The sequence below is a fragment of the Salmo salar genome, chromosome 12 (genome assembly GCF_965601325.2).
Source record: "Salmo salar chromosome 12, fSalSal1, whole genome shotgun sequence".
In the NCBI taxonomy this organism is placed as follows: Eukaryota; Metazoa; Chordata; class Actinopteri; order Salmoniformes; family Salmonidae; genus Salmo; species Salmo salar.
Genome location: NC_138302.1, coordinates 70,123,670 through 70,145,562, shown reverse-complemented (window position 1 = coordinate 70,145,562; position 21,893 = coordinate 70,123,670). Strand labels below are relative to the sequence as shown.

Genomic DNA, 21,893 nt, shown 5'->3' with positions numbered 1-21,893 from the left:
TCATACAGTTGCCTGTGTGTGTGTGTTTGTGTGTGTTGTATTGATTTCTACACTCCAAATGAAATTATTAAAAAAGAAGAAGCAATTTACACTCGTTTTATTACCTCATATGATATTAACATTGAGTACATAGAATACAAGGGTCGTTCCACTTGAAAAAGTACAAGAAAGTATTTCGACACCCACCATCTCAGATTGTTCTTATATAATTTCTGTCGTTAGAAACAGATTAAATTAGCATCCTGCAAAATAATTTTGTTGATCTCTGAGAAATGAATCTAATTGATTGCACCCAAATTGGCCATTTAAATGTATAGGATTCGTATAATATTCAATAAATATAGTACTTAAAATCCGATTTCCACCAAATATACTAACAATTAAATACACATGACGAATCTCAAAAGCCACCCACGGACCCCCCACACCAAAACCACCCCAGCAACGAGTATATATGATCAGTTCTCTATGTCTGAAAAGTAGTATGAAGCTGCTGCTCGGAGTATTGTTTCTTTATCCTATGTAATGCATTCCCAGTGAATTTGGTGATGTCCCCCGTTTATAGAAACCAATCATTGAAGTCGTTTGGTTTATGTGCCATTATACATCCTGATACTACCAGGTTCTGACCACTAGATGGTGCTGTACCTGCTATTAGGTGATTAAAAAATATAAATAATCCCCTCCCCTCAATGTTGGTTTCCTTACCAGGTAAACACTAAAGTTTCTAGCATTTGTGGCACAAATCCAATGCAAGTCAATGGTACCTATATTAGCATTTTCACACTTCATGTCCAAATCATCCTAATGTACCAAAACATGTATTGTGTAACTCAATAGCTAGGTTTCCATCCAATTGGCAACAGATTTTCATGTGAATATTCTAAAATCCACATTAAGAAAATATGCACATTTTCCCACCTGTGGTGTTTCCACCAAACTGACTTGTTTCCCCCAAAAATTAATAGGTGATGACTTAGTGCACACAAAATGTAGTTTTTCCTCAAGTTTTCATATACCGAATAAACATTTTAAATGTGTTTCCATGGCATTTTCCATCGATAGTTTTGTTAACAAAACTGTTGAGCAAAATAGCAAATGTGCCTACTCTGGTCTTGGCACATGCGCTCTTTAGCTAACAACTTGCAGTGCGGGTAGGCTATACAAATAGTCTAGTGAGTCTACATGATGAGATTATTATGGATAAGAGACAGAATATTTTTATTTGTCAAACGGTAGTCAAGCATCGATCATCATGTCACCAGAATAAGACCTTCAATATTTATTGGAAAACTCATCACTGTACTGTGCACTTTCACCACCCTGTGAAGTTCATTATGATTTATTTAATCTGTAGCCTAATAAACTGCATGGTTTCCCGAGTCATAGTGGGAAGAGTCCTAGGGCTGTTATGGTGACCATAATACCTCTTTGTTAACTGCTCTACACAGAATAGCCACATGTGCACACTCCTTAAATCTTTGGAGAAAATATATTTTCTATTTTATTCAATCGTATTCTTCAAACTATAAAATAATGCAATGGAATTCTAAGCAAATCTTGTATGCTAAATTAACTAGCCATATGGCTTAGCCATATCAGGGCCTAACACAAGGACAACTCAAGAGTATGCTATTCTGTTATTCTGAAATAGACTTCTTTAGACCTGTCTAAAATAAATAATGAATTTATTGTGATGGTATAGGCTGTATTACATGGATTTAATAGACTTTTTAAAATGTAGATGTTCCAAAGGTCTGCATCAGTGGCTTGTAGGCTATGCGTGGAAGCCAGGAGATGCTAAATGTGTTAATTAATGGTCAATTACCATGAGACCGGCAGTTATTTGCTTGACAATCACAGCTGACAAAATGTCACTACCACCACAACCCTAGGGAGGACCACAAACCATATCACTTTGTGACTCCAAGTTTACTTCGATATGATGGTTATTATTTACAATATTTGTAATTTGCACCACCTTTTCTTGCATAATTAATTTTTCATACACAAAAAGATCCCACCATGTCGAACGAAATAATGATCTGTCTGCATTTATACAATTGTAACGAAACTTCCTGTTTCCATCACAGCTGTCATGTTATTTTTATATGTTGGACTTTACTGGCCTAAAAATTGTGGATGGAAATGTGGTTCCTGTTGTTACTTACAGATGATTTGGACATGAAGTGTAAAAATGCTAATATAGGTACCGTTGATTTGCATTGGATATGTGCAACAAATGCTAAAAAGAAACAGTGGCTCGGTAAACAAAACCAAAGCATCGGTTCCTGTCATACCTTGTCCATAAACTGCTTACAGGGTCAGGAAACCAATACGTCAGTTTGTAATTTGGGTGAACTATCCCTTTATTAACATTGAGGCGGCATGGAGTTGTTGGGGGTGAGATTGGCGCAGTGTCGTCTGGTGGGAGGTGCTATAGAAGGTAGCTCATTATAATGGCTGGAATGGAATTAATGGAATGGTACCAAACACATGGAAACAACTGGTTGGACTCCGTTCCATTGATTCCATGCCGGCCATTACAATGAGCCCGCCCTCCTATGGCTCCTTCCACCAGCCTCCTCTGGATTGTCGTGGTGTGTGGGGGGTCTGTGGGTGACTTTTGGATTCCTTGTGTTTTACTCATTGTTAGAAAAAAGTTTGGTCCAAATCGGATGTTAGGTACTATATTTATTTTACCTTTCTTTAACTAGGCAAGTCAGTTAAGAACAAATTCTTATTTTCAATGACGGCGTTGGAACAGTGGGTTAACTGCCTTGTTCAGGGGCAGAACGACAGATTTGTACCTTGTCAGCTCAGGGATTCAATCTTGCAACCTTTTGGTTACTAGTCCAATGCTCTAACCACTAGGCTACGCTGCCGCCCCAGTTACTATATTTATTAAATATTATATGAATCCTATACATTTAAATGGCCAATTTGGATGCAATCAATTCGTTTAATTTCTCAGAGATCAAATTATATTTCAACCAAATATTGTTGCTGGAATGCTTATTTAATCTGTTTTTCTACTACAGAAACAATTTCAGAACAATCAGAGATGGTTTGTGTCATGGCTTGCTGAAATGACATGGAACGACCCAGAAGATGAGATGTGAGAGGAAATGTTTTCCTGTTTTCAGATATTGCAATTTATCTACCCTCTATATGAGACCAATGCATTGCTGTTCAATTGGAACATGGGCGTAGTTTTTTGCATTATATTCACACTTAGGGGTGTACTGTGCAGCAGACAAAGAGTTGAAAAAGTTGAACATAGGCCTGATTGTCACAGCCTGTGGTAAAAGATGTGTCCCACTAGATGGCGATCTTTGCAAGCAAGTTCACAAGAGCCAGGCTGATGGGTTCATATGTTGACTGCAGCCTATTATGTGGAAGCTAAACTGAAAACTGAATATAAAAAATATGTGAGAAAGCGTACAAGTACATTTTGATTTTACATCATGTTTATGAAGTGAATATAGTTATCTTTTTATCAGAAATTATTAAAATGCCTATGTGTAACAGCATGCCCACAATATGACCAGATGGATGATGGGAGAGAAGATACGGTTATTCAAGAAAGTTAGGGGGTTCTATGTCTTCTTTGTCCCCCTCTATCCACCCTTCTTTCTCTTCATCCCCATCCACCTATCCCCCATCAGTGGCAATCCTTCTCATTGGAGTCAGAGAAATGGAATCCATCCATTTGGATCACAACAGCTCTATGCTGAAGCTACACTTCTTTATCTTGACCCAGATGACCCAGTACCTCTCTTCCTTATGAAATGACAACATAATCCACTTACATGGCCTTCAGAAAGTATTCATACCTCTACTTATTACACATTTTGTTGTGTTACAGCTTGAATTCTAAATTCTTGAAATGTATTGTGTACATGCAATGCCCCATAATAACAAAGTGAAAACATGTTTTTAGACATTTTTGCCAATTAATCGATAATGAAATACAGAAATATTATTTTCAAATGTTTTCATGCTTTGTCAAATTGGTTCTTAATCATTCCTAGGCAACCATTTTCAGGTCTTGCCATAGATTTTCAAATAGATTTAAGTCAAAACTGTAACTCAGCCACTCAGGAACATTCACTGTCTTCTTGGTAAGCAACTCCAGTGTAGATTTAGATTTGTGTTTTAGGTTATTGTCCTGTTGAAAGGTGAATTCCTCTCACAGTGTCCGGTGGAAAGCAGACTGAACAAGGATTTTTTCTGTGCTTAGCTCCATTACGTTTATTTTTTATCCTGAAAAACTCCCCAGTCTTTAACGATTACAAGCATACCCATAACATGATGCAGCCACCACAATTGTGCTTGAAAATATGGAGCGTGGTAGTCAGTAGTGTGTTGTATTAGATTTTCCGCAAACATAACATTTTGTATTCAGACGAAAATGTAATTGCTTGCAGTATTACTTTTGCAGTATTACTTTAGTGCCTTGTTGCAAACAGGATGCATGTTTTGGAATATTTTTATTCTGTACAGACTTCCTTCTTTTCACTCTTTCAATTAGGTTAGTATTGTGGAGTAACTACAATGTTGTTGATCCATCCTCAGTTTTCTCCTATCACAGCCATTAAACTCTGTAACTGTTTTAAAGTCACCATTGGCCTAATGGTGAAATCCCTGAGCGTTTTCCTTCCTCTCTGGCAAAAGGGTTAGGAAGGACACCTGTATCTTTGTAGTACTTAATGACTCAAGACATTTCATTTTTAATTAAGTTGTACAAATGTTGAAAAACATTATGTGGTATTGTGTGTAGGCCAGTGACAAAAAATCTAAATTTAATCCATTTAATTTTGGGCTGTAACACAACAAAATGTGGAAAAAGTCAAGGGGTGTGAATACTGGATAATCAAGTGGTTTGAAGCGACATAGAGATGTGACTCCATTGTACCACAGCATTGATGTGGCAATAAAGCACTTCAAATTTCAAACATTTCCTCCACTTCAGCTCTCTGACTGCAGGCAAATCTCATTGATAACTGCAAAATACTGCCCTATCAAAGTGAGAGAGAGGGAGAGAGAGGGAGAGAGAGAGAGAAAAAGGGGTTATTACTTTCCTGTTGCCATATGAAGACGACTACTTCCTTAAAATTACAATGACTATAATGTGGCGATTCAATAAATCGGTCAAGTCCAATATAAGGCTGGCAGACCTGTGTGTGTGTGTGTCTGTGTGCGCAGTGTCAGACCAGTTTGTGTGTGCGTGGTGCAGCAGAGCCCCTCTCCCCGGGCCGTGCGGTAGACAGGGGACACACACACTCGGCTGCTGGGGGCCAGGTGTGTGAGCAGCGTGGACAAGGAGCCAGGGAGCAGGTATAGGGAAGAGGACGCAGGGCGGGAGGGGATCTCTGTCTCACCCCTCTCCCAGCTGAGCCAGTACCCCCTCAGACCCTCCTCGTGGCCTCGCCACCGGACCTGCACCTCATCACGCCCCACTGGGGTCAGCTGGAGGTCAGCCAGGGCAGGCAACACTGAGATACACACAGAGATACAGGACAAGTTAGTGTCTGTGCTTTGTTATAAAAGCCATAAATCACAGAACGAAAAAAAGAGAGGGGCCAGGCCCAAAGGTAAAAGTGGGAGGGATGGACTCCTTATAAATGATTACGATAAATACATAGAGATCACCTGCTCTTTCCATGACATAGACTGACGAGGTGAATGCAGGTAAAAGCTGTGATCCCTTATTGATGTCACATGTTAAATCCACTTCAATCAGTGTAGATGAAGGGGAGGACAGTTTAAAGAAGGATTTTTAAGCCTTGAGACAACTGAAACATGGATTGTGTATGTCTGCCATTCAGAGGGTGAACAAAAACACACACATCTTACCCTCCTGAGTGCAGGCCTTGACAGACAAAGCCTTCTCTTTGCCAGTGGAGTACAGGGCGCTGATGGTGACCAGGTATTGTGTCTCTTGCTTTAGACCAGTGAGCAGAGTGGTATTCTGATGTCCGTGTAGCATAACCATGTGGACCTGTCCACTGGGTAGAGCTCCATACTCTATCTGGTACCTCTGGACCTGCTCAGGCTGCAGAGGACCCCAGCTCACTCGCACCCTGTCAGGACCTGAGTCTGACACCGTGACCACCGCTGGGCTCAACACCTCTAGGGTGTGTGAGAGGAGAGGACAGGGAGGAAAGGGGAGGGGGATGACAGAAAAATAAAATAGATTATTATTATGCACAACAAGTTGTTCAATAATGTAAAAAGATTAACTACCAGTGTTGATTTTCTATTAGACTATTCATATTTCATATTTCTACCATGTCACTGAACTTTATATTCCACTCCCACATTCCTGACATCTATTCCAATCCCTTTCTTTCCATCCTCTCTTCCTCCTCTCCCAGTCTCCCTTCCTCCCGCCCTCTCACCGGGCAGTGTGGTGAAGTTGGCACTGAGGGTGTTGAGGTAGTCCTGGTTGGACTTTGGGTTGAGGGAGGCGGTGTAGCTGGTGTCTGGTTGCAGACCACTCAGCTCTATCCAGCTGGCATCCCCAGGGAGGGTCCGTCTGTGGTACTGCACCCCGCTGCTGGCCCCGCCACTAGGCTGACCCTTCCCGCCACCTGGCAGCATAGAATTGTAGTGGATCTCATAGAAGCCTGTGTTGGCACTGAGGACAGGACGCCACTGCAGCACGGCACTGTGGGAGGACACCTCTACCACCCGCAGGCCCTCAGCATGGATCAGCTCTAAGAGAGAGAAAGAGGGGTGCGGGGAAAGACATCACCTCAGGTGGGGAGTTTGCATGGACAATACAAAGGCTGCAATCTCAGGACCGTCTATAAATACTTGAGTCTGGCAACTCAGTTCTAGTCAAGCAGCATAGTCCCACCTCTGTTGTAGTGTTAGAAGTGAAAACTATGTGTGCTGAATGGTTTTATACAATGCTGTGCTGTTTGAAGGGCAAATTGTTTTATTTCACATATTGTCATCTATTTCCTCTGTCTTTGTATCCACCCTTTGTGAGTCACTACCCTCCCTCCCTCCCTCCCTCCCTCCCTCCCTCCCTCCCTCCCTCCCTCCCTCCCTCCCTCCCTCCCTCCCTCCCTCCCTCCCTCCCTCAACCCCGCCCCACACACCAATGATGGCCTCCCTCAGGTCCTCTGTGATGATGCTGATGTCATCGATGTCCACAAAGTACAGGTGGGACTCGATGGGTGCGGTCACCACCCTCCGCAGCACCTGGTAGTTCCCGTGTCCTGTAGAGACAGCCAGCACGGACACGCCCGCCGTTCTCAGCTCTGCCATTGGTCCATCCACTACTCCCGGCTCTACCCCGTCCGTTAGCCACACCAGCACCTTAGGGAGCTTTGTTTCATCCCCAGCTCCAGTCCTGGCTAGCAGCCCCTGTGCCAGTGTGAGGGCAGCCTCAGTGTTGGTGTCCCCCTGGAGCTGCCTGGTCCTCTGCAGTGCCCCCTGCAGGCCAGGCTGGGTGCTGTGGGCGTCCAGACCAAACTCCAGGTGTGGCTCAGTGCCCACCTGCAGCAACCCCACCCTCACCTGGCCCTGCCCCAGTGAGAAGGGGAGGAGCAGTTCAGACAGGAAGCGCAGCAGGCGAGAGAACTCATAGGATGACACACTTCCTGAAGAATCCAACAGGAGCAGGATGTCCCCTTCACAACAGTTCAGAGCTGAGAGAGAAAGGGGGAGAGTGAGAGAAAGGACGAGAGAGAGCGATCACACTGAAGCTATTTATCCCTGATACCGTATATCTACAAAGAGAATTGTAAGCAGGCATGTGGCTGCAAGCCCAGGAACAGATTCCACAAGGCAACAAAAAAACACTTGTAATGAAAAGCTTTTCAAAAGACATTGTTTGCCAATGTTATTACCTGTCGTGGTAGTTCTTTACTTGCTAATCTTCCTATGTCCAAATCTAAATATTAGCTGTTCTTTGTGTGATCAGTCAAAATAAACTTTATTGGTTTAAGCCATTTTATTCAAACACAGACTGGGATCCAAGCCATAGAACATAGGACAACACAGGACAAGTGAGAGGAAAGGAAAGGAAAGAGGGATGAAGAGACGAGTGCTAAAATATGGATAAAGGTATGGGGTTGAGAGATGACTGTCAAGGGAGTGACAGAAATTAAACAGATTAAAAACTGAGGATAGTTGGAAGAAAACGGACACAAACTAGAGAAAGAGAAACAAAACAACAGAGAGAGAGAGCGAGAGAAAGATAAAAAGAGAGACAGAGAACATTATGTGCAGAGAATAGCCACAGTCTGGACAGATGCACTCTGATAAGCACATTATAATTGGCACTGGATCTTTATTCTCAGAAACATTTGAGCCCCATTTGCTCTCTCAACCATCTACATACTATAATCATTTCCAGTAAAATCTAAATCGCTTCTATTAGCACTCCAGTTTCTACACCCCAGCTTCTACTAACAAAACAAAAACACACTTGCAGTAAATTCAAATATAGTAGCTCATACATTTTCATTTGTCCTGTGTCTGACTCAGCTCTCTGCCTCTCTGCTGTGTGTTACTGGTGTGATAGAACGCCTAAGAGGCTGACTGCCAAAGCAGGTTGGCAACAGCTATACAGTATATGGTTGGTAAAACAGTAGACATACCTCTGTCACCTCAGGGACAAGGGCATGTCAGATGAAACCCATCTATTTTTCCATCAGCTGTCATGACCTGTTGTAACAGGTGTATAACCCTGCATGAATGCAGGAGCAACCCAATGATTTTGCTGTTCTAACATGCTATTGGGGTGATGCACTGACATGCTCTGGTCTAGTAAGAACAATACAGGTATCACTCAATCACAAGCTGACGCCTGGTACAGACACAGACGCACAGACACAGACACACACAAATGACTGCCATCATCCAAAGGCACATATACATATTATGCATATTGCGTCACTTCTTCCACACATTTTATTCCACTTCCTGCAGAGCCTTTGTTAGTTTTCATCTCCCTTTATCCCTTTCTCACTCTCTCTCTCTCTCTCTCTCTCTCTCTCTGTGTCACCCACATAAACTTCAGCTCTCTGTTCCTTTCAGAGAGCCCTCTTGGAACAACATTCCACAATCATTAAACTTTTATAGAGCGCTAGAAAATGATGGTGGTGGTAGGGAGAGAGAGGGAGGGAGGGATGAGAGGAAATGAAGGAGAACAGAGCAATCAGGAGAATGGTATCAGCTAATGTCTGAAAACAACCATACAATAGTAACTAACACAGATGGAGAAGAGAGTGAGGGAGGGATGGGAAAGGAGGCAGAGGCACTATCCCCTATTAACCCCTTATAAAATAGATAGAAGCTTAGTGAAATATTGGGAGGAAAAGAGAAGGATCATGAGAGAGAAGAGATCAAAGGGATTTGCAGCTCTCTTCCCTCTGCATTCCACAGTGAGGTGTTTGTGAGCAAGAGAGACTGCGTGTGAGAGATGTAATAGAGAAGAAGTATGGCTTTTCCTTCAAACCCTAAGTCTCTGTTTATGTAATTAAAAAGTAGCTAAAAAAAATCCATTAAGCTTTGTTCCCACCTTTATGACCTGCAGAAAAATGTCTCCAAAGGCTTTGCTTAATATTTTTCAAATAAACCTGAGTCATAGATCCAAATGTTTATTTTTAATTAGTTGGGGACTACCATAAGCGTGGATATATTATTACAGCTTTGTTATTGTAATTTGACAAACAGAATGTTACCCGTTTCCAGAAAAATTCTGGCCTAAGTCAGCAGGAAAAATGTTTTTCTTGAAGACAGCAATATCAATGAAAGACAGAGCTTCCATTGTCTCCCTTTCAACTGTAATGCCAAGAGCTGGAAGGCTCTCTCCCCCTCTCCCTCTCCCTCTCTCTCACACACACACACACACACACACAAACACTTTACAGAAAAAATATGAACTCTGTCAATAATACAATACACTTATACTAGACCCTGTAAATAAGTTACTATTTTGCTGATACCACACTAATAAGCCATGTGATCAGATAAATATTACGATGCATTCTAAGGAGGTCATTGTTAGAAAACTAATGATTATCTAATGATGTGACTGTGTATCCCGACTTTAATCAGCGCCAACTGCAGAAAGGAACATTGTTGAGAGTCTACAGGAAATATTCTATATAAATGTAAATGTAATATTCAAACGCCATCTCTCTAACCGTGACACACCTGTATAAGGTAGGCTAAACTCACCTGCGTCAGGCACAACGTTTTGTGTGTTGCTTGGCCGGAGTAACACACCGAACAGCAAACAGGAAAATCCAAGCCACTCCATCATAAATTGGATCAATACGTTATGATGAAATAGACCAAACAAGTGCACCCTAAACGGGATCTTCCCAAGTCACTGTCCATGGCATTGTTGTACTGTATTACAGATCCTTCCCTCTCACATTCCCTCGAGCTTCTCATGCGCCAAGGGATCAGTCCGTTTTTAGTTGTACAGCCTAATTGTATCAAGGCTGAAAAGTCATTACGAACTACCCCCCCCCCTCCACACACACACACACACACACACACACAAGGGCACTCGCGTGCGCACACACAAACAGCGGAGACCGTGTTATCCACACTACCTAATTTAAAACGTATTAGAAGGCGCGACACTCCCACTACCACAGCACGAATTTACCCCCCTCTCCACAAGATCAACTGATAAGGAAGTGCTTCTTCGATTTCATGTCCTCCTCGGCTCTGCTACTGTTTCACCCTCCAATATATTTTGGTCCTCTACTGCCCCTTCTATTTCCCTTTCTCAAGCGTCCTCCCCTCAACAGTCAATAGTTTTTCGGCGTCACTTTTGTTGGACTTCGTCCCTGTTTGGGACATTATCCAGAATGCTTCACATTCAATAGCACGAATGTGATTAAAACTTTATTGACTCCATTAGTAGGCTATTATGATCGCTCTACACTCATACAATACATGACCAAAAGTATCCGCATCGAACATATCATTCCAAAATCATGGGCATTAATCTTAGGCCTCACTCCCCCCTATCTGAGATACCTAATGCAGCCCTCACCCTCCACATACACACCCGTTCTGCCAGTCACATTCTGTTAAAGGTCCCCAAAGCACACACATCCCTGGGTCGCTCATCTTTTCAATTCGCTGCAGCTAGCGACTGGAACGAGCTGCAAAAAACACTCAAACTGGGCCGTCTTATCTCCACGTCTTCATTCAAAGACTCAATCATGGACACTCTTACTGACAGTTGTGGCTGCTTCCTGTGATGTATTGTTGTCTCTACCTTCTTGCCCTTTGTGCTGTTGTCTGTGCCCAATAATGTTTGTACCATGTTTTGTGCTGCTACCATGTTGTGCTGCTGTGTTTTGTCCTATATTTTTATTTATTTTGAATCCCAGCCCCTGTCCCTGCCTTTTGCCTTCTGGTAGGCCGTCATTGTAAATAAGAATTTGTTCTTAACTGACTTGCCTAGTTAAATAAAGGTTAAATAAAAATACAAATATGGAGTTGGTCCCCCCTTTGCTGCTATAATAGCCTCCACTCTTCTGGGAAGGCTTTCCACTAGATGTTGGATCATTGCTGCGGGGACTTGCTTCCATTCAGGTACAAGAGCATCAGTGATGTTAGGCGATTACACCTGGCTCATGGTCGGTGTTTCCAATTCATCCCAAAGGTGTTCGATGGGGTTGAGGTCAGGGCTCTGTGCAGGCCAGTCAAGGTCTTCCACAGCGAACTCAACAAACCATTTCTGTATGGACAGCGCTTTGTGCAGTGGGGCATTGTCATGCTGAAGCAGGAAAGGGCCTTCCCCAAACTGTTGCCACAAAGTTGGAAGCACAGAATCATCTAGAATGTAATTGTATGCTGTAGTGTTAAGATTTCCCTTCACTGGAACTAAGGGGCCTAGCCCAAAGCATGAAAAACAGCCCCAGACCATTATTCCTCCTCCACCAAAATATACAGTTGTCACTATGCATTGGTGCAGGTAGCGTTCTCCTGGCATCCGCCAAACCCAGATTCGTCCATCAGACTGCCAGATGGTGAAGTGTGATTCATCACTCCAGAGAACGTGTTTCCACTGCTCCAGAGTCCAATGGTGGTGAGCTTTGCGCCACTCCATGAAACCCATTTCATGAAGCTAACAGTTCTTGTGGTGACGAGGCAGTTTGGAACTCAGTAGTGAGTATTGATCTTTACGCGCTATGCGCTTCAGCACTTGGCGGCCCCATTCTGTGAGCTTGCGTGGCCTATCACTTTGCGGCTGAGCCATTGTTGCTACTAGACATTTCCACTTCACAATAACAGCACTTACAGTTGACCGGGGCAGCTCTAGCAGGGCAGAAATTTGACGAACTGACTTGTTGGAAAGGTGGCATCCTATGACAGTGCCACGTTGAAAGTCACTGAGCACTTCAGTAAGGCCATTCTACTGCCAATGTTTGTCTATGGAGATTGCATGGCGGTGTGCTCGATTTTATACACCTGTCAGCAACGGGTGTGGCTGAAATAGCAGAATCCACTAATTTGAAGGGGTCCTCACATACTTTTGTATATATAGTAATACCTGGACCCCCTTCAGTGAACAGGTTTGTGCTCTACTCAGGGACGGGAGGAGCAGTGTTCGGGCATGTCCTGAGACAATGCAGGCTAACAGGGTGGAGTGGCAGCAAACTATTCATTGCAATAAACACCTAAGAGCCTTTTATTTAGATTTTTGCACTGACTCTATGCACACTCACAGGACTCTACACAGTCACACAATATTGAATTTGCATATTTTATAAACAATACAAAACATACCTGCCCAGACCCACTAGCCCCCACCCCTATGTCCAGTGCTCTTATCACTTTTCTCCACATGGCCACAAACTGCACGATTTTGTTTCTCTCTGTCGCCATCGCACTTTACATTTTTAGATAAAGCAGTTGACCTTTTCATTGCATGAACGACAGAGAATTGGCTCATTTTCAGTTTAAATATACGTTTTTTAAAGATAATTGATGAGAAGAGTTTTGTCCAACTCATCGGGTATCTCAGTGCACCCTCACATGTCATGTCTTGAAATATACAGACAGACAAATTAAAAGTACATTTACATTGCAATACCGCTGACATCCATCTCGCCACCTCCACCCAAAACGTTTGAACTTTGTAACATTCCCAGAAGGCATATTGAGTCATTAGTAGTTTTACACTTCAGACATGACTCTGCCCTTGTGCTGTAGAATTTCTCTTCTATAATAAATTCTGTACATTCATTTATACTGGATTAAGTGTACATTTTTGTTAACTGTAATCTCGTTAGTGATGTTCTGACATTTCCTCCATCTTGTTCTTTTAAAATATTGGTTCCAATAGTTTATATTTATTTCTAAGAGATTGTCAGTTGGAAAGGCTCTCTGCAAGCTTTTGTATAGCTTACCTATCATATGAATATAATTTTCTTACTCGAATAGGATTCCCTCAAGATTGCTCTGATATCCAAAAGACTTCAAAATGAAATTAAACTTTTAAGTTGGATGTATTTGAAAATATCTACATTGGTCAACCAGTTTTCCACAATTGTTTCCACACGTTTTTCCAAAACTCTAAACACAAAACACAAACTGCAAAACTCTACAAAGCTCTAGCAAAAGCAAACACAGCATTCAAAACTGTTCTCTTTCCAAAATGTTTTTTTTTTGCATCAAAATGACATACACATGTCATATGAATAAATCTGTCTATCAACCAACAACACACTGATGTGCTCAACACAAAACACTACTATGAATATCCAATCAGTAGGTTAATGCCTTTTGCATTTTCAGTGTTACACTGTAGCCGGTTGTAAAGATTGTTACAGTAGTGTATACCTACTCAAAAATACATAAATAAACACACACAAATGCAATACAGTAACAAAAACATTTTCGTTTATTTCCAAAATGCTGTATTTTTGAACACTTGTGTTTTGTATGTAACACTTTCCATACCCAACAGGAGATAACCAGGAAAAACATTCAGCAAGATAAAGGTTTTTCTGCAAAAAAAATTAAATAAATGATAGTGGCTCATTCTTTCAAAACTCTAAACACAAAAAGACAAAAACACATGCAAAATGTAAGAAAAAAGACATTAGGCTGCATCCTGCCTCCCATTTTGGTCTGGCCACAGCACCTCATCTACATCACAAGCGATGTTCTCCCTGGCTAAACAGCGGGGAAAGAATCTTCTGGAGTGATGGATCCAGCCACCGAAAGCCCCCACATCAACTTCACCACATGCATCCTCCATAGCCTGGAGAAGAGGCACGGAGGTCATACACCTTCCATCGTCATTTCCCCCCAAAAACTCTTCAATTGGGTTTAGGAATGAGGAATATGGTGGGAGGTATAGAACAATAAATTGTGGGTGGTCGATGAACCAGTTGCGGACCAGAGCAGCCCGGTGGAAACTCACATTGTTCCAGATGACAACATACCTGGGCTGCTCTGATCCACCCCTCTGCTCGGCTGGAATGAGGATGCCATGTAGTGTGTCCAGGAATGTGATGACAAGGGCGGTGTTGTAGGGATCAAGGTTGGCATGGTGATGGAGGACGCCTTGCTGGCTAACGGCTGCGCACATGGTGATATTCCCTCCACGCTGTCCAGGGACATTCACAATGGCACGGTGACCAATAATGTTCTGTCCCCGTCCCCTTCTTTTGGCTAGGTAGAAGCCAGCCTCATCAATGTAAATATAAACGTGCTGAATTGCAGCGGCATCCAGCTCCAAGACTCTGAAACAGACAACAAGACAATATGTGACATAGACCTAGAGCAGTCAATATGGTGAGTCACAAAACACTGGATTACGGTACTGTAATGTGTCTATACAGTGCTGATATGATAGTAAATTCACAGTATAGTACTTACTTGCACATATTCATAGCTCTGTTCTTTAACCCTCTCTGTGTTTCGCTCAAATGGCACCCTGTAGACCTGCTTCATCCAGATCCGGTGTGTAGACAAGCCCACCTGGTGAATGTTATTGAATATTGTGTTGTCTGCAATTATGTGGTTCTGTATTTCTCGTAGTCTAATGGTATTGTTTGCCACCACCATGTTCACAATAGCGGTCTCCTGTTCTGGTGTGAACAGCCGGTGTCTTCCACCATGGCCTGGCCGTCTCTCAGTTCTGCAGAAGATCCACATATATGATATGATTGGTTACAGTAAGCTAAAATAATCTATTTCCTTTCATTATGAAATTACATTACTGTAACATTGGCCAACAATCATTGAGTAACATAGGCCTACTGATATGCCGGACTGCAGTATACTACAGTATACATACATAAAAAGCATATTGTAGATGGTAGGTAATGTACCGGTTGTCATTTCTGAATTTACGGATGATAGATGAAACCGTGTAGCGGCTCAGGTTGGGCTGAACTCTCTGCCCAGCCTCCCTCATACTCAATCCATGGTTGGGCACACGGTCAACCAATGTGGCCCTGATCTCATCTGAGACAACTGTCCTTCCTCGTCCTCGTCCTCCTCTTCCTCCTCTTACTTTCACTCCTTCACCTCTAGCTCTTGTTTCACCATTGACTTCCATTTTCCTCCAAAACAGGAGAGCTCATCTGTGGCCTTTTATAGAGCTAAAGCTCTGATTTCTAAGTGAATAATTCAGCATCTAGTGTTTACACCTGTGAGGAGTGGGTGTTGCCAATTGGTGTATAGAGCTTGGCATTGTGATTGGCGTTGCTTTCCAAAGGGACTAAAGAGATTTTAATTTTGAATGTTGTGCCAAATGTAGAGAACTGTGTGTAGTGTTTTGCAATAAGTGTGATATAGAATTGAAAACTGAGTGTAAAGCAGGATTTGTGCTTGCAATTTTGCAGACTTGGTGTAGGGATTTGGTACATGAGTTTCAGGTTTCGGTGATTGCGTTTCAAGGTCCAATTTTAGTGTGTAAACAATTGGGAAAAACTGTAAAGCTGTCATGGAAGTATATGTCTTTCCTATTACCAAGTCATTTATGGTTTCTATGCCTTCAGTTTTCCATGTGGGCCAATTTGTCGATTAATTCTTAAAAGCTATCCAAGGATTGTTCCTTAAGGTTGTGTTTCTAGGGAGGGATATTGGTTCTTGTAAAATTCATTTTTTCCCATATCGTTATAGTGTTCTTAACTATGAAGTTTTTAATGTTCTCAGCTTTATCCTTTGAAAACCACCCTCAGACTTTTTTATTCTCTGAGTTTAATTTGCCCTAGGCGGCTACCTGCCGCTAGCTTAGTGGTTAGAGCGTTGGGCCAGTTAACTGAAAGGTTGCTAGATCAACTTCCTGAGCTGACAAGGTAAAAATCTGTTGTTCTGCCCCTGAACAAGGCAGTTAATCCACTGTTCCTAGGCCGTCATTGTAAGTAAGAATTTGTTCTTAACTGACTTGTCTAGTTAAATAAAAGTTACATTTAAAAAAATATATTTTTAAAGTGTTATGACCGAGTATACTTTTTTAAGGAATGTCTTTGGTGGGGTAATTGTTATTACCGAAAATAAATACAAAACTTTGGCAGCCATGCCATTCTAAAGAGGATTTATGGGAAGATTCTTCCATTTAATTAGATCTGCTTTTATATTGTTGAGTAGTGGAATAAAGTTATCTTTATATATTTGTTGTCACTTATTAAGCATCCTAAGTATTTAATATGTTTTTGTGGTCCACTTGAAGGATTGCTGTAAATCGTGAGTTTTATTAAGAATTTTCATCATTGCCGTTATTACTTTTTTCCCCCACTTAATTTTATAACCTGAGCTTTTTGCAAATAAGTTTAGTTTATATTCATGTTTACCAATCCCAGTTATTTCTGCAAGCGGTTCAATTGCCAGTGCAAACAGGAGGGGGGAGAGGGGGAATCCTTGTTTTGTACCCTTTTCTAAAGCAATTTAATCAGATAATGTATTATTCGTGTATATTTTCGTTTTAGGATCATAATACAATATCTGTATTTCATTTATAATTCTAGCTGGAAAGTAGAAAAGCTTCCAAAATTTTGAATAGAAAAGGCCATTCAAGATGATTGAAAGCCTTTTCCGCATCAACAACTATTATTGATACGTCTATACAGTGAGGGAAAAAAGTATTTGATCCCCTGCTGATTTTGTACATTTGCCCACTGACAAAGAAATGATCAGTCTATAATTTTAATGGTAGGTTTATTTGAACAGTGAGAGACAGAATAACAACAAAAAAATACAGAAAAACGCATGTCAAAAATGTTCTAAATTGATTTGCATTTTGGAAGTAAAAATGTAGTCAATTCTTGAATGGCTTTCCTTACTTTGAGAAAAAAAGGTATTTTGTAGTTGGGAATAGTAATCTCCAGGTGTCCTGTAAATTCTTTGTAGAGATTTCATTTTTCAGCTTCTTTGGAGTCTTCCTAAATTTGCTTTTCTATATTACAGTTTTTGACAAATGCATACACATGATTTCTGAAACGATGACTCCCTTTCTCTACACACAAAACCCCAAAACACACACACAACATGCAAAACGTCACACATCTCTTACAAAACCAAACACTTAATTCAAAACTATTTTAACTCTTCTCAAAATAGTGTTTTTGCATCAAAACTCTACACACAAACCATGAAATGATTAGCTCTTATGCACGTCAACTACATACGGATGTGTCACGTCCTGACCAGCAGATGGAGCTGGTGTAGTAGTTTGGGGGTCAGGACGTGGCAGTCTGGTGTGTGTCTTGTGACTCCTGATCAGGAACAGCTGGGAATCGTTGTTCCTGATTGGGAGTCACATATGTAGGAGTTGTTTGTCACTGGGGTTTGTGGGTAATTGTTTCTTGTTTAGTGTGTTTGCACCTGACAGGACTGTTGGCTGTCAGTTTCCTTGTTTTGTTTGTTATAGTGTTCTTTCTAATTAAATTGAAAGATGAATACTAACTCTGCTGCATTTTGGTCCATTCCTGAAGACAGCCCTTACAGAATTACCCACCAAACAAGGACCAAGCAGCGGAAGAGGAAGGAGCAGCGACAGGAGAGAAAAAGGGAGGAATGGACATGGGAGGACGTCCTGGACGGAAAGGGAGTCTACACCTGGGAAGAGATCCTGGCCGGAAGGGATCGCCTCCCATGGGAACAGGTGGAGGCACTCAGGAGAGTGGAGGCAGCTGGACAGAGGAACCATCGGGAACGTTACGCTGGAACACGGTTGGCTAGGAAACCCGAGAGGCAGCCCCAAGATTTTTTTTGGGGGGGGCACACGGGTAGCTTGGCCAGGCCAGAGAAGAGCCGTAAGCCAGCTACCCGTGACTACAGGGAGGTGCAATTGAGGTGGAGGGCGCCATGTTACGCTGTGGTACGCACCATCTCGCCGATACGGACGCACAGCCCAGTTCGCCCAGTACCAGCGCCCCGCAGGTGCCAGGGCAAGGGGAGCATCGAGCCGGAAGGGGTGATGCCAACCCTACAATCAAGACCGCCATCGCGCCATTTCGGTCCGGTGTTTCCCGCCAGACGCACTAGCATGGAGGTGCGTGTCTCCGGGCTGGCACGTCCTATACCAGCCCCGCGCATCAGGAGTCTAGTGTGTCAACCCAGCCTCGCCAGTCAACAGTCGTCATCAGAGCTGCCCGCCAGTCAACAGTCGTCATCAGAGCTGCCCGCCAGTCAACAGTCGTCATCAGAGCTGCCCGCCAGTCAACAGTCGTCATCAGAGCTGCCCGCCAGTCAACAGTCGTCATCAGAGCTGCCCGCCAGTCAACAGTCGTCATCAGAGCTGCCCGCCAGTCAACAGTCGTCATCAGAGCTGCCCGCCAGTCAACAGTCGTCATCAGAGCTGCCCGCCAGTCAACAGTCGTCATCAGAGCTGCCCGCCAGTCAACAGTCGTCATCAGAGCTGCCCGCCAGTCAACAGTCGTCATCAGAGCTGCCCGCCAGTCAACAGTCGTCATCAGAGCTGCCCGCCAGTCAACAGTCGTCATCAGAGCTGCCCGCCAGTCAACAGTCGCCAGAGTGGCCAGACTGCCCCGAGCTGCCGGAGTGGCCAGACTGCCCCGAGCTGCCGGAGTGGCCAGACTGCCCCGAGCTGCCGGAGTGGCCAGACTGCCCCGAGCTGCCGGAGTGGCCAGACTGCCCCGAGCTGCCGGAGTGGCCAGACTGCCCCGAGCTGCCAGAGCCTGAGCCGCCTCCAGGATAGGTGGGTTGGGGAGGGAGGGTGTAGCACAGTGCCGTCGTTGACGGCAGCCACCCTCCCTTCCCTCCCTTATTGTTTAGGGTTACTGTTTTAGGGTTTTGTTGGGGATTTTGTTTGTTGGTGGTTTTATGTTGTTGTTAGGTCCATTCCGGGGTCTGCACCTTGAGGGGGGGGGGGGGGGGGGGGGGTACTGTCACGTCCTGACCAGCAGATGGAGCTGGTGTAGTTGTTTGGGGGTCAGGACGTGGCAGTCTGGTGTGTGTCTTGTGACTCCTGATCAGGAACAGCTGGGAATCGTTGTTCCTGATTGGGAGTCACATATGTAGGAGTTGTTTGTCACTGGGGTTTGTGGGTAATTGTTTCTTGTTTAGTGTGTTTGCACCTGACAGGACTGTTGGCTGTCAGTTTCCTTGTTTTGTTTGTTATAGTGTTCTTTCTAATTAAATTGAAAGATGAATACTAACTCCGCTGCATTTTGGTCCATTCCTGAAGACAGCCCTTACAGGATGTGACAAATGAAAAACATTACTATCTTTTGTCTTTTCCATGTTCAGTGGAGTCCACGGCACTTTGTCATAGCACTCACACGTTCATGTACACAAATATATACAGTATGTATGCATATTCAGTATATATTTACACTATAAACAGATATGCAAAAATGTATTTATTTCTCAAAACATTATTTTCATCCAGATTTCAAGATGAACAGTAACAGACAAAACAAATACAGTATAAGATAAACAAATAGGCGTGTTACTATAAAGAAAAAAACAATTAGGTGCATCCTGTGTCCTATTTGGGTCTGGCCACAGCACCTCATCAACATCACAAGCTATGTTCTCTCTGGCTAAACATCGGGGGAAGTAGCGTCTGGAGTGGCGTATTCAGCCCTGGCATGCCCCCTCGTCTATGTCACCACAAGGGTTGGCGATCGTATACATTCCAACGCCACGCCAAAAATAACTTATATTCTATTCAAATCAAATCTTATTTATATAGCCCTTCTTACATCAGCTGATATCTCAGTGGTGTACAGAAACCCAGCCTAAAACCCCAAACAGCAAGCAATGCAGGTGTAGAAGCACGGTGGCTTGGAAAAACTCCCTAGAAAGGCCAAACCCTAGGAAGAAACCTAGAGAGGGACCAGGCTATGAGGGGTGGCCAGTCCTCTTCTGGCTGTGCTGGGTGGAGATAACAGAACATGGCCAAGATGTTCAAATGTGTCACGTCCTGACCATAGAGTGCTCTTATTTTCTATGGTAGAGTAGGTCAGGGCGTGACTGGGGGGTTTTATCTAGATTATTTTTTCTATGTTGGGGTTTTTGTATGATTCCCAATTAGAGGCAGCTGGTCATCGTTGTCTCTAATTGGGGATCATATTTAAGTAGTTTTTCCCACCTGTGTTTGTGGGAGATTATTTTGAGTTAGTGCATGTTGCACTGCTGTCATCACGGTTTGTGGGTTGTTACAGTTTTTCTGAAAGCATGCCTCATATTCTCAGAACTCTACACACAAATCAAAAAACACACACACAATGGGCAAAACCCCTCAATTCTCCAGCAAAATGAAACTTTACATTCAAAACAATGTTATTTCTTATCAAAATGGTATTTTGTTTTCAAATGACACACACAAACCTTCATATGAATAGACATTTATAAGAACCAGTTGAACACTGATGTGCTCAATATAAAACACTATGATGAATGGAAAACACTTGTTCTCCATTCATCATAAGGACTAAGGCCTTTTTTTGGTTCAGTTTTGCCATTACTACAGACAGTACATACATATGTGTGTTGTAAAATATTTGAGAACATTGTTTTTATACTCAGAACACACAAATACACGGTAACAAATATATTTTATTTTTCCCACAAAAACAATGTACACAGTGTACATCCCATTCCCAACCAACACAAAGTTGCACATACAGTGGTCTACATACAAAACAGAAGAATTGAATGTATACAGTTACAGTAAAAAAAAAAAAAAAAAAAAATAAAAAAAAAATATGCTGCATCCTCTCTTCTGTTGCGGTCTGGCCACAGCACCTCATCCACATCACAAGCAATGTTTTCCCTGGCCAAGCAGCGGGGGAAATATCGCCTAGCATGGCGATTCCAGCCATGAAAAGCATCAGCTGCTATATCTCCACATGCGTCTTCCATAGCTTGGAGAAGAGGTATACGCGTTTGTGGATTCCGGTCATGCACTTTCCATCTCCAGGCAGAAAAAAATTCCTCAATAGGATTGAGGAATGGAGAATATGGAGGGAGATAAAAACAACTAAAAAGCGTGGGTGGGCAGTGAACCAATTACGAACCAGAGCAGCCCTGTGGAAACTTACGTTGTCCCAAATGACAACGTACCTGAGCTGCTCTGGGCCATCTACCAATTTGTAAGTCGCTCTGGATAAGAGTGTCTGCTAAATGACGTAAATGTAAATGTAAAATCTACCTGATCTGGTGGAATGAGTGTGTTGTGTAGGGTGTCCAGGAATGTGATCAGATGGGCGGTGTTGTAGGGGGCCAAGGGTAGCATGGTGATGGATGACGCCGTGGTGGGTAATCGCTGCACACATTGTGATGTTCCCTCCGCGCTGGCCAGGGACTTGAACAATGGCACGCTGGCCGATGATATTCCTTCCCCTCTTTCGTCTTTTTGTGAGGTTGAATCCAACCTCATCGATGAAGATGAACTGGTGCTCCACTGCAGCCACCTC

At 42.9% G+C, this 21,893-nt stretch overlaps 1 protein-coding gene across 2 annotated transcripts; it reads right to left on the bottom strand.

Moving 5' to 3' along the window:
• Positions 1 to 82: 82 nt before the first annotated feature.
• LOC106565647 (von Willebrand factor A domain-containing protein 1) lies at positions 83 to 10,500 on the bottom strand. Of its 2 annotated transcripts, XM_014132977.3 has the most exons (6): positions 10,204 to 10,500; positions 7,113 to 7,664; positions 6,405 to 6,722; positions 5,860 to 6,135; positions 5,217 to 5,498; positions 83 to 5,021 (listed from the first exon to the last, which is right to left on the bottom strand). In XM_014132977.3, exons 1-6 carry the CDS (start codon positions 10,286 to 10,288, stop codon positions 4,972 to 4,974), a joined length of 1,563 nt encoding a protein of 520 aa, XP_013988452.1. In that variant the 5' UTR covers positions 10,289 to 10,500; the 3' UTR covers positions 83 to 4,971. The 2 variants fall into 2 exon arrangements, with proteins under 2 accessions (XP_013988452.1, XP_013988451.1); XM_014132976.3 differs by having other exon boundaries at positions 83 to 5,498.
• Between the last annotated feature and the right edge of the window lie 11,393 nt (positions 10,501 to 21,893).